The sequence below is a fragment of the Tursiops truncatus genome, chromosome 15 (assembly GCF_011762595.2).
Source record: "Tursiops truncatus isolate mTurTru1 chromosome 15, mTurTru1.mat.Y, whole genome shotgun sequence".
NCBI classification, from domain to species: Eukaryota; Metazoa; Chordata; class Mammalia; order Artiodactyla; family Delphinidae; genus Tursiops; species Tursiops truncatus.
In genome coordinates, this window is record NC_047048.1 from 82,550,857 (window position 1) to 82,564,082 (window position 13,226).

Genomic DNA, 13,226 nt, shown 5'->3' on the forward strand with positions numbered 1-13,226 from the left:
TTAGCTAGCAGTTTTTTCTGGCTAAGGTTACAAAGACAGTCAGTGAAGCTGATCCACACTTTCTTCCTTGCCCAAGAAGATATTTTGAAGCTTGAGAGAACAAGTGAGTGGTGTCTTCTAAGGAAGGAATTTAATAAAATCTGAAATCAAGCCCTAGTTAGAAAGCATGTTGGAGTCTCGAAGTTGATTCTCTGGGGAGTGGTGGGGGGAAGTATCTAATGACTGCTGGTGCCTGGTAGCTGGGGCTGCTGCCCCTGCCTGTCTGCCTCCCCCTGGGAAACAGTTGTTCCCCTTCCTCTCGGCTGCAGGACTGGTCATCAGAGTCACGCCTTCTGTACAGTGCGTCCCAAAGGCGATCCTGTCCTTGCTTTCCCTTTCAGCAGGAAGAATGTGAACCAGAGCATCAACTTCATGTTCTGACCGTGAAGTGAAAATGTTCTGTTTGTTGGGGAGACACTCCCTAGAACCTAGGCTTTTTGAATTGATAATGACAGCACCTTTATTTGTAAAAATAGTAGCAGGTGCTAATTTTGTCACCCTGGCACGTGACCTGTCTGGCTTTGCTTTATGGGACAAGCTGCTAGAGCAGGGCTTGTAAACTGACATGCCCCTGAGGGCTAGACAGGTGAGAGAAGCAAGCAAAGAAGGACAGATACAGGGACTGGGGCCAAACAGAGAGCTTGAGCCAGGCTCTGACAGTATCACTCAGCTCCAGACACCTGCTGCCACGTTAGAGTGTGGGGTTGGAGCGAGTATAACTTCCAGTTATACAAGAGAAGCTGGAAGTTGTGATGTTTATATGAAATTTTCAGATTAAAGAAAAACCACCCTCTTTTGATTGGATGAAGCCCACAAAAATGCCAATTTGCTAACCCCTGTACTAGATTAAAACTGTGTGTGTACAGGGCCACTGGTCTGTCTCGTTCACGGATGTTCACCCACAGTCTAGTCCAGGGCCCGTACATTGAAAACCACTCCACAGGTATTTGTTGAGTGCTATTCAGCGTTGGGGGGGAGGATATGAAAACTGGGTTTTCAAGGACAATTCGATAAACTTTCCTGAGAATTTAGAATTCGGCCAGTGAAGCTCCTTTTGCTGCTTCTAGCTGACCCTTGTGAATATCTGTTTCCCTCCTTTCACTTCAGGGACTGAAGCCAATTTTCCGATCAGAGAGGTGGAGATGGTTGGTTCATGTAGGAAAAGGCAACACTGAACTCAAAAACAGATTCTTAAAAGAAACATTCAACTTTCCTTATTTAAAAACTTCTTGTAGAAAGAAAGAAAGTTCTTCCAGTGTGACGATGCAGATGAACCATGAATACAGGAGATTTGGAAGTTTAGTATTTAACATTTATGTATGACACGTGGGAGAAAATGGTAAATGGTAAATATGACTCTGGTACCACCATCACTGATCAACTAATGAATGTTCTGACCACATACGCTGAGGACAATTTATTATACAAATACACACAATGCTAGACGTTGCCTATGTGAATGTTTTGGGGTGTTTTGTCTAAGAGCACTTGGACTCACCTTCTCATCTGCTTCTCTTTTGTTTGGAGCTCTGTGTTATAACTGGAACATTAACAGGTGGGAGAGCTGACTACTTTTACAAAGAATTGTGTTCTCTAAGCCCCACTGTAAAACACAGGCTAAACCACAGGTCAGATGGTGTGCTGGTCAAAGTTCTCAGCCGATTTAACTTCATTTTCCTGGTTCCATCATTAGGTCCTTCCAATTCACCGTTCAAGAAACATTCAAGAAATGATAAAGGTACCAAACCAACTAAAACACGAGTGCTTATTGGGTAGACAGTGTAGAATGATAGACCAGCCAAAAGGAAGCCTGGCAAAGAATGGCATTGCTGTGCCCTGCGACACTCTGGGTCCTTCTTACCTGTCTTTATTACTTAGGCACACATCTCAAACGCAGTCCTGGTAGATGGGGTTTTTCTGCCTGGTACAACTCACTTGAATTCCCAGACCAAAAAAGCAACAACAGCAGCCACGTTAATTCACCACTAGGAGCTCTTTGCTAAGCATTTTTCATGCAGTGCAGTGTATCATTCAGTCCGTCTGACAGCCCTTTCATAGATCAGGAAACTGTGGAGCAGGTGGAGTGCTCATCATGTAAGTGCTTTACAACATAATAACGGGATCACCAGGTAACCTTTCTCTGTGCTCTGTGTACCTTGCACATACCTGGGCGTATTGGGCTTGTCAGGTTTCCTTTACCTGTACTGTTTTCATACACCAGTAGCATGTGAACTCCTTAAGGCCTTTCTGCATCCTCGTCACAGTTAGACTAATACCAGGGAGATACAGGCAGACCTTGAAAATATTGTGGATTTGGTTCCAGACAGCCTCAACAAAGCGAAAAAGCAAGTCACACGAATTTTTTGGTTTCTAATGCATATTAAAGTTACGTTTACGCTATACTGCAGTCTGTTAGGTATGCAATAGCATTATGTCTAAAAAAATGTATATCCCTTAAAAAATACTTTATTGCTAAAAAATGCCAATCATCATCTGACAATGCAGGGTTGCCACAAAGCTTCAATTCGTAAAATCAATAATATCTGTGAAGCGCAATAAAATGAGGTACGCCCAGATATAGTGGATGCTTGGCAGGTGTTGGTAATTCTTTGTAATGAATTTTGTGGTTGTTGAATGTTAGGTTGGAGAGAATCCAGTCTTATTGGACTAGTTTATCTCACAATCAACAACCAGTTGCTTAATTAATAGTCTTCATTTGCTCAGCCTTGTGCTGGGTCCACAGCAGGTGCAAAAGAAGTCACTCTTTCTTGTACTCTTGAGGAGCTGGTATCCTCTCTTAGACCTAAAGACACCTAGGGGCTTCCCTGGTGGCACGCAGTGGTTAAGAATCTGCCTGCCAATGCGGGGGACATGGGTTCAAGCCCTGGTCCGGGAAGACCCCACATGCCACGGAGCAACTAAGCCCGTTGCGCCACAACTACCGAGCCTGCGCTCTAGAGCTCGCGAGCCACAACTACTGAAGCCTGCGCGCCTAGAGCCCGTGCTCCGCAATAAGAGAAGCCAACGCAACGAGAAGCCCGCACATCTCAACGAAGAGTAGCCCCTGCTCGCCACACCTAGAGAAAGCCTGCACACAGCAATGAAGACCCAACGTGGCCAAAAGTAAATAAATAATTAATTTAAAAAATACATATATATAGAAAAAAGAAAGACACCTGCCCTGGTCCTGTGGCGTAGAGGGTACCTCTGACCCTCCTCTGGCCATATCTCCCACCCCACTGCAAGGAGTCTATGAGACTGAAAGCCATATACCCCTTCTTCTAGACCATGTACCAGGTAGTCACCATCCTGGACTCCCTCTACTCAGATGTCCCTGAGCCCACTTCCAGGGTCTGATACCCACGGACAGAACAGGGCTCCAGCACGTCTCCCAAGGCCTACAGGGTGGTCAAGGGACAGCTGCTTGTGGGATGGGGGGGCAGATGGAGCTCGGGCTGTATGTGGGATGGAGCAGGTTGGAAGGTAATGTACCTTGTGCTGCCGTGTTCTGACATGGAACTCCAAGGAGCCCCAGAACCCTAAAACCAAGCTCCAACTTCCAAGGTGTTTTGAAGCTGAACTGTCTTATTTAAGCACTTATCAGATTGATTTAGAAACCTTTAAATTTTTGACCTATGGGAGGTGGGCCTTCACTGGACCCGGAACTCTTGATGGGGGTGGGCCATCTGTGGTCTGGACCATCTGTTAAGTCCTCTGGTTCATAGATGTTGTCATCCCCCACCGGCTTCCAGGTCCGCCAGCGGAGTGCACACCTTGAGCACCTGGGGCTGGGAGCAGGGGGTTCTTGCCTCCATAAGCATTCTTGGAAAGTTACAAGGGCTCATTTGCATACTAGCTCCTCCCACGAGGCTGCTGGGAAAGCGCTTAGCGGTTCTCTGTTACCAAATACCATGTCGCCTTGTTTCCTCACTAGAAACACTTCGTGCGTTTGCAAAGTTGAGTGGCTCTGCGCACACAGATGCCTGATCCACTGACAGCAATTTCAAAATTGCAGGTCTTGCTGTTGATGGAAAAATGGGAGCCGTGGTTGTTATTCCTTGTGTGTAATTTTCACCAAGAAATGGGGGTGTGGGTTCAATGTCAACACCTAGAGATTTCATGTGGCCCTGTTACTGGAAATCTATACCTTTAGCCAAATCCTGCCTCACCACAATGTCTGTATTGTTTTGCAACCTCACCCCCACCCCTATTTCCCATTCCTGAGAAAAGATGGGGTTTTAGCCAAGATTCAGCTCAGAAGGGGACTGGCCCCCGCTTCCTTTCTCCATCCTGTGAGCACAGACTGCTCAGTACTGGGCCTGCTTGGATCCGGGGAAGCCGTACAAGGCCATTTCTCAACTCACTTGGGTGGGAGGGAATGGGGAGAGGGGAAAAGAGAAAGAGGGTGGGGTTATGGGGTTATGTTATTAGCTCCAGTGTCCTGCCCAGCAGGGAGCAGGTCCGTTCCAAGCATTAGGTCACGATGGGGCACCCCCCCCCCACTTTGCCCTCACCACCCCAGAAAGGCTCCATGGCATGTGTTTCAAATTAAAGGAAATTCAATTTGATGCTATTTTGAAAACGCACAGAGAATGTCAGAGCCCCCTTTGAGGTGGATGATTGGTGAGACTCCATGGGGCTCAGGGAAGCCAAGGTGGTGGATCCTGGGAACTAGCAGGAAAACCAAGACTTATTGGAAAAGTAACTTTTGGCTACATGTGTTTCCTCTAGTTACTAGTAGTCTGTCCCCCAAACCCTGTTCAGTAGAGCTAATGCATTAAGCATATGCTTTTCACTTTTCCCCACTGAATTGCCTGGCAGTGGCCTCCCGTCCCTGGTGAGCAATGGTTTGGATGGACACGAGCATCAGAAACAGATGTAAACATTTATTGTTTCAAATGACACCATCACCCTCATCCCAGCTCCAACCGTAAATGAGATGGGTAAACAGTTTCATAAGAAGACTTTTCCCAAGGTCAGTTCTGTCCTCAGCTGAATCTCACAGGGCACAGAGGGTTCCCCTGACGTTTGTGGCTTTGAGGAAGCCGTGTTCGGGGGCCAGCATGTGTCTCTAATGGCCGTAATTGGATTTGTCCTATTCCAGTTAGTACAGACTGTAAACATGATGTGCGCACAGAAGAAATTCAGTGGCCAGCAGGGCGGGAGCCAGGGCCGGCCTTGGGCTGCGGGTCTGGAAGGTGTCTGACTGGTCTGGATGGCCAGGCTCAGGTGCCACTGGCTCAAGGATGAAAGCTGGGACCAGTGTTCAGGGCAGCGGGAATGTCAATGTCAGGGGTTTGAGTGCTGGAAGGAAAACCAGAACTGCCCTGGAAGGACCCGGGCTGGGAGGCGCGCTGGCCACAGTTGGGTCTTGAAAAGACTAAAAACGCATCCACCCGGCGTCTGCTCGCTCCCTCCGCAAGAGGGCTGGCTGCTGGGAGGATGTAGAGAGGCCATCATCCATCTCCCCCAGGGCCTCCCCATCTTTCCATCCCGGCTGCCCCAGCCCACTGCCTGGGGAGTACGGGGTAGCGGGGATGACGGATTCACTCCAGAGGTTTCCCAAGGCCCAAGGTGCAGGGGAGGGTGTGGACACCAGTTCCTGGGACAGGACTGTACCACCTGCCTCATTCATACCCAGGCCCACCATCTCAGACGCCCTCACCAGCTCCATGAGCACAGAGGCTGGGGCGGTTCGTCCAGACGTGGCCCTGACCTTTCTCTGTCCTTTGCAGACGGACTGTGCCCTATGGGCTGTCCAACTACAGAGGCAGCTTCCGGGGCAGGAGGTCGGCCGGGACCTTTCCGCGGAGCTCACAGCCGTCGAAGGGGACGCCGCGCTGCGCCTGTGCGGAGAGCGAGGACGCCGCCTGCGTGCATTTCTGCACCTGGACCCCGGATGCCCGCGGGTACGACCCCCTCCCCGGACCCTGGCTGCCCGCGGGTATGAGCCCCCTCCCTGGCTTTCTGCATTTCCAGAGATCGGTTGCCCTGGGCCACGTGGGTGCAGCAGGGCTCTGCCTGTTCCACCCGATGCGGTCCTGCAGGCGGGGGTGGGTGAGTGTGGGGGCGGGCTGGGCGCAGAGGGTGCAGCAGCCCCGTCCCTTCAATGCCTTTCAAAACAAGGCCTTGAACGCGCCACGGCCATGTCTGGCCTCCAGACGTATTTCTTCTGAATTGCACAGCAATTTGCCAAAATTTGAATAAGTTGCCAACACTTTAAAATTGCAGAATCACCCCCCTCCTCAACAAATGCATATTTTACGCTTCTCCAAAAGTAGCAAATGGGACCATCTGGTCTCACCAGCCCACATCCCCTCTTGGCCGGATAGGCTGGAACCAAATAAGGACCACTCAGGTTCGAGTGGGACATGCAATGTCCATTCACCTGTGTCACTCATCATCTTACTTGGTGGCCCCCCAGGCCCCTGAGTTTGAGACCCTGTAGTCTGCTCTAACTGCTGGAGAGAAGCTTGTGAGTCAGTGTGGACTTGAATAAACAAGCAGACCCTAGGTGCGACCCGTGTAGCCACTTAAGCTGGTGTTTACTACTCATGCCCCTTGCTCCTCCTTTTCTTTACTTTGGGCCAAGACGCATCAGCCCCGCCAGGCAGAGCTGCCTCTTCCAAGAGCCATCGCTGGTGGGATGGGACCTCCAGGTGCTTCCTGAGCAAGTGAAACGCACAAGCAGGGGGGCTTCCTATGCAGCAGGTGCTGTGGTAGCCAGGGGCCCAGGATCTGCTGTCCAGAAGCGCCAACCACATTTTCCTTCCTGGCTCCTTAACATCTGATGAATAACTGAGTAGTGTGGGTGGAGGCTGGACTCTGGTAGGAATCCACTGACCGTGTGCTCAGCCTTCAGAAACTGTGCCTGAGATGCGGACCTGGGGGACCGCGCTCATGTTCGTGGGAAGAGGAAATCATTCCTAACTGGGTGCTGAAGAACCAGCCGTGTGGAAATGTGGGTTGATTCATTCAGACCAGCTCTCTCCCCACAGGAATTCAAGGACGGCACAAACACCTGACAAAGAAGCAGGAAAGCAGGCTGGCGGTGCTGCCGGGGGCGTGTGTCCGAGGAGGTGAAGCTGCTTTCTGAGTCGCTGCCGTATGGGGGGCACAGAGGACGTGTGGGGCGCATCTGGTCTGTGCGGGCCGACAGCGGTACACCGCGTGTGGTGGGCATCCACGGGCAATGGTGCTTTTGGTAGATTACCCTGGGGACAGAACAGCCTAAAGCTGTGGACAGCCTGCCCTGCGTCTTAGGAGCTGAGTCCTGAGCTCCCTGTAGCTTTTGAGCAGTGATGTCCAGCCCTGGATTTCACCAGGTCTGGACAAATCTCACCGATCGCTGCTTCCCGGAGCCCCTGCAGGCTTATCTATCGGTGCCCATGTTGCCCCTCTGCTCCCAGAACAACTGGTGGTCTCTACAAAAAGAATCATTTCTTCTTTTCAGCAGCTGATTCTGGACAGAGGTGAATTATAGCAGCTGGGCACCAGGCCCTCCGAGTCCTCCAGTTCATTTTAGGAATTTTTTTTTTTTTAAACCCACTTGTCTTTTTGTGTGATCCTGAGGGTTTCCTGCAGCGCAACTGGGTTTATCTGTCATTCAGTCGATCAGAAATCGGTATTACTGAGTTGCCTACACATCTGCAACGGGATGGTAATTGATGTTCATAGTAATGGCCTGGGGGGGGGGCGGCTTGGGGTCCTACAGGGTCTGATCAAGGGAGGATTAAACCCTGCTTAGTATCCGGGAGGCTTTCCAAATTGGTGGCAGATTGCTTTGAGCCGTCTGGAGAGGGTTCTGTCAGCATCCACAATGAAAATGCAGAGGAGAGGCAGAGACAGACCCCAGGAGAGCATGAATTAGGCCCCAGCTGGTCCCCACTTTGCCTCTTCTTCCTTTTTCTCCTCTTCCTCACCCCAAAACCAAACCCTTCTCAGCAAGGGAGGGACGTGATTAAAACCACCATCCATCGTGGCATTTATTCAATTCAGCAAAGATTTGTTGAGCACCTGTGATGTGCAGGGCACCGTCCCAGATGCTGGGGACACCACAGGGAATAAGGCAGAAGGTCAGCCTTCCCGGCACTTAAATAGTGGGGGAAAAAGATAGCAAACCAATACATTAAACACAGAATGGGGCATATGAAGGAGAGCAGGAAGCAGGCTGGGGGCAGGAAGTGTTGGGGGTGGTTGCAGCGTGGGTGGACAGGGGTGGTCTCACTGGCCAGGTGACATTGGCATAAAGAACTGGAGGAAGTGGGGAGGGGTGAGCCAGAGGGATGAGAGAGGGAAGGGGATGTCAGGCAGCGGAAGGGTAAGTGCAAAGGCCCTGTGGTAGGAATGTGCTGTGCTGGGTGTGTTCTAGGAAGGCAGCAGAGGCCAGCACAGAAAAAGCACTGGTTGCTTTTGCTGTTGGTGTTATCATTCTGTTGGATGTTCAGGAGATGAGAACAGTGGCACAGATGTCCCACTGGGGCCTGGAAAGGTGCTTCTTCTAGGTCTTTACGATGCATGTCAAGCTCCTGTAAGACGCTTTACTTGGGAAGAAAAAGTCTTTCCTTACAAGCCCGGTCCCTACTTTCTTGCAAGACTCAAGTCAGTAATCTCCAGATTGACATTCTCAGAGTGGAAGCTGCTGCCATCCTGAGCACGTGATCATCAAAGATGGGAGCAGACCGTGGGAGAGAGAACGCGCCGCGGCCGCGTCAGCAGCGATGATTGTGTTCACACCTTCCCAGGTGGATGGCAGGCTCTGAAATTGCCTAGAAGCTCTGGCGAGGAGGTTCCGTTCAAAACAGGGAACGGGCTAGAGATAGGCTGGGGAGACATCTCCTCTTTCAGCCAGCAGAGAGCTCGTCTTTTGTAACAGGCCTCTTTTTTTTTTTTTTTTCTTTTGCCTCCCTTTTCCGAGATAGGTTAAAGTTAAGGCCGGACAAAGCGAGTAGGCTTTAGACCTCCACCATCAAATGCTTGCCGGGGAGTGGACCTCCCCGCCTCCCGGGCTCTGCCTGCCCTTTCAGGAGCCCCCTGGGGGAGGGTCCTGCAGCAGGAAGGCCTCAGTTATGGCTTCTGCTGGGTTCACATTTTCACCTCTTTGAGGACAAGAAATGAGTTTTGCCTGGGGGAGAAAACCCACTCAAAGGGTCCTCACTTAACAATACAGCCCTTCCCCAAGAATGCCCCATCCAAAGACCCCAGTTTCCCTAATGGGTAAAACGATCCCAGCTGTGCCCTGGGGCCCGCCGCCCAGGGCTCCGGTTTCATGCAGGAAATTGTTTGCGGAGAGGTATGGCACGTTGCAAAGCCACTTCTCTTGGAGAATAAGTGGACTTCAAGCTAACTCTTTGCAAATGTAAACCCTTGTCCATGTTGGAACAGATGCAGGCCCTGGCAGGAGCATGCCGACGTCTGAGCCCTCACATGGGGCAGGCATGGGGTGTGAGCCGCTGAGGCCACCGGGCCTCAACTTGAGACGCGGATCACAGCTGTACAGGTTTGATGAGTTTCAGGCTTAGAGGATTTAGACAGGCATTTTCAGCTGTGCTTGGTGCCGCTAAAAGAATGTATCTCCAAAAAAAGAAAGAAAAGAAAGAAAGAAGAAACCTTGATGTTTGTGATAAGAGAAGGAGGAAATTAACACCTGTGTTTTGAACCCCCTGGCGTGCAGCAGAGAGACCTCTGTGCCCTTCACAGGCAGATGATGAGCAGTAGACCCAGTTGCCTGGAAGCCACTGTAAAGGCACCCCCAGCTCAAGGCTATTAAGGTGATATTTGTTTTCCGGAAGAAATGTGGATCTTTGGGGGAACGGCTTGAAAGTAAGCTGCAGACACAAAGGCTTTGTAAGTTACGTAAATCTCTATTTATCTATGTAATTGGCAACAACTGGGAATCGTAACACCTGACTGTTCCGCAATCTCTTTCACCTGTGCTCTAGCGGCCACGCTGAGATTGCTGAGCTTCTGAAGCTGATGCAGTGTTGTGTCATCCACGGGGATGGGGAGAGGCCGCCCCCTCCCCCGACGGCCGGCATTTTGAGTGCCTGCCGAGGTCCTGATGTGATGGTGGATGCCGGGGTGCTAGCCTTGACCAAATGCTAAATTTTCGATGAGTATATCCTAAGCGTTACAGGTATAAAAGTGAGTGTCACAAGGAAATGGAAAGGACTGATTTGGCAGCAGGATGGGGTACAGTTTAGAGAAGCAATTATTTATTGTGAAACTGTTCTCTGTGTCAACTCCTTGTGGCGGATGTGTTCAACGCAAAGCCTCTGTACATAGAGAGATGTTCACTTGTGTTCTGAGTCCCACTCATAGTCCTTAGGGCTTGAATCACATTTTTTAAACACCTGTGCACTGTTTGTCTCTGTGGCAAGATGATATCTCAGAGAGAAATTCATTCATTGTGCTAACACAGAAAATACTGTCAAATGCATAATAAAAAAAATCTCAAAGTTTGCTCTGATGTGGGTTTTTCTCGCTGGTGTGATATGCATGGTTACATGTCAGTTTTCCATGGACCTCTGGAGAGGACAGAAAAGAGTTACCGTTCGGGAAGTAGATTCATCTAAAGTCAATTATGGAGCAAGATGGGTGAGGGGGGCTGCTTGAATTTTAAGGAAGGAGCGGGATCTGGAGACCATCCAAGGAAGAAAGAACATTCGGGGTGGTTGGGGAGAGATAAATCTGGGGAGAGCGTTGGCTCCTTCCCCAGGCACCATCCTGGTCACCTTCGTAGCGATGCATAGCTTTGTCTTCTGTCCCCAGAGGCACGGACACGTGCTGGGCAGGATTCCAGGGAGAGGACGGTCATAGCCAACAGCCAACAGTGGACCTTCGCAGCCTTTCCGATGGGCTCCCTTCCTCTCTCCCTCCCTCTCTCTCTCCCTCCCTCTCTCTCTCCCTCCCTCTCTCTCCCTCCCTCTCTCTCTCCCTCCCTCTCTCTCCCTCCCTCTCTCTCTCTCCCTCCCTCTTTCCCTCCCTCCCTCTCTCTCTCCCTCCCTCTCTCTCTCCCTCCCTCTCTCTCTCCCTCCCTCTCTCCCTTTTGAGTCAAGAATTGGAGACCATCAGAGGCAGGGAATTGGACAGAGACCCAGCCTAAACGCCAAGAGAAATCCAGTATTCTGGGTGGGTTTGATCACGTCTAATCTGAGAAAGCCCAAGAGACTCTTGTTTTAATTAAACACATTTTAGAGAATTTTGACTTTGATGAACTGATAGAGTTGGGTACTGATTTATCCTGTAGGATGTGAAGCCGCACAGGAGGAGCTGCCAGTGTGCATGGGGGGGTACTCCTCCTGGACTCTCAGCCCTTTTAGCTGCTGCAGATCCAGGGAGAAGGAGGAGGGCCGAGGAGTCCCGGGAGCTGGGAGAGCAAGCCCCAGTGTGGCGGGCGTTTCTGGCATCCGGGTGGAGGAATAGAAGGGGAGCCCGTGGAACTGTGGGTAGGATGGGCTACAGGAGTTACAGGGCCCCGTGCAAAATGCAAATGCAGGACTCCTGGTGAGACCGCGGGTAATCATTAACTGAATCCATTACACCTGTACCCTGCTTTCACCACCAAGGTCGTTTTAATTGTTGCTACAAAAAACGTGCTTGTCCTCCAAGGGGCACGTAGCCTAAAGAATAAGATATTTGTCCAAGTTGTTTTCCAAGAACTTGGAGTCAGCTGTGTCTAGTTCAAGCGGAGCCAGTTAAGACTGGATAAGACCACCAGCCCTCCAACTGGGCATGTGTGAGCGTCTGCTCGGTGACCTTTGACGTCAGAGGGCTCAAGTCTCCACCCTCCGATTGTGCTAAGCACCTCCATGTTTTAACGTGCAGAGGCCTGGAGCTTGGTTACATCTGTGCAGAATGACAATGACTGCATCTTTTTCCAACCACCTTCTCCACGCTGCTCACGGCCCCCACGCCTCAGAACACCCTGCTTCTTCATCCCCAAATACCCCAAGCCCCTTGCCTTCAAGAAGGGGCGTCCGGGACTCGGTGTCCCATCTCCTCGCTTGGCTGCCACGTGAGTAAACCCTTTCTTTGCTGCAAACCTTGGAGTCTTAGCATTTTCGCTTGTGCGTTGGGCAAAATGAACCTGGTTCGGTAACGCTGGGTCAAAATTATTGAGAATTTCAAGACGGCAACAGTAGAACCAAGCTGGGGGCCTTTCCAGGCGCGGGGTCTATCACCTGCCCAGTTTGCAGGCCGGGGAAGCCCAGTGGAAGGGGCTGTTCGGTCTGGAGACCTGGCTTTGCCACCAAATCTCCGAGGGGAACCAACCTTAAACTGAGCCTCACTTTCCTCGTTTATAAATGGATGTGACCACTGGCCCCTGCCTACCGCACAGCCTTATTGGGAGGCCAAGTGGAAAGAAACAAGTATATAGACAACTTTTTGAATCCTAAACTCACACAAGGCAAAGATACAGTCTTCAAAGTTTGCCCTGAACTAGTCCCGGGTTCCTATTTTTACTTAGAAGTTTCTCACGGAAGCACATCTGTGAATGTTCCTCAGAGTAATAGAATTTGACTTAGAGAAATTGTCAGGATAGTCAATTACCCCCATCCCCACCCCTGGAAGACATGTATTCTCAAAATCCCCAAATCCTTTTATATGAATTCTTAAGTATCTCGAAGCTTTGTAAATCAAGCTACCTGCTATTCACACCATTATAAATCCACTTGGGTCCTTCCGTCACCTGAATATGTGATTTCTTGTCTCTTAGCTGGCAGGAAAGCTCAGAACTGTTGAGATCTGAGTGGTATTTAGTGCAGGGAAATTGTAAGAATTATAACAGTGGGGGGCCGGAGTGAATAAACATGAGCACCCTTCTGCCACGCGTGTCACATTAATCCTTCCAGCATTCCGGAATGAGGCGCTGAGTAAATGACAAGAGGTGGGCGAGAAACGGAAGAGGCAGAGGGATCAAGAATTCGTGACAGAGGGAAAGAATCCCATGGGACCGGGGCGGGGAGGAGGGGTTCGTCTGTTGAACACGAGCTTGCTGCCTCCCCTGCTTCCTTCCTCCCTTCTCCTCTCCCGTCTTTGTTTGAACAGACCTCCATCATGGAGCTGCTCTACATCCATTCCTATTTATCTACACTATTGGCAATAACCACCAAGGTCAAGTCTGGCCAGTATCGGCTCCCCGCGCAGCACCACCTGCGGGGGTGGGCTGCGGGGTGTTGCAGCAT

At 50.6% G+C, this 13,226-nt stretch overlaps 1 protein-coding gene across 1 annotated transcript in view; it reads left to right on the forward strand.

Moving 5' to 3' along the window:
• ZNF831 (zinc finger protein 831) overlaps window positions 1-10,519 on the forward strand; it is a 172,374-nt gene extending 161,855 nt beyond the window's left edge. The window contains exons 5-6 of the mRNA XM_033840011.2: window positions 5,775-5,948; window positions 7,038-10,519. Of these exons, the coding sequence (XP_033695902.1) occupies window positions 5,775-5,948; window positions 7,038-7,135 (272 nt within the window). The 3' untranslated portion in view covers window positions 7,136-10,519. The remainder of the gene's footprint in view (window positions 1-5,774; window positions 5,949-7,037) is intronic.
• Window positions 10,520-13,226: the final 2,707 nt, after the last annotated feature.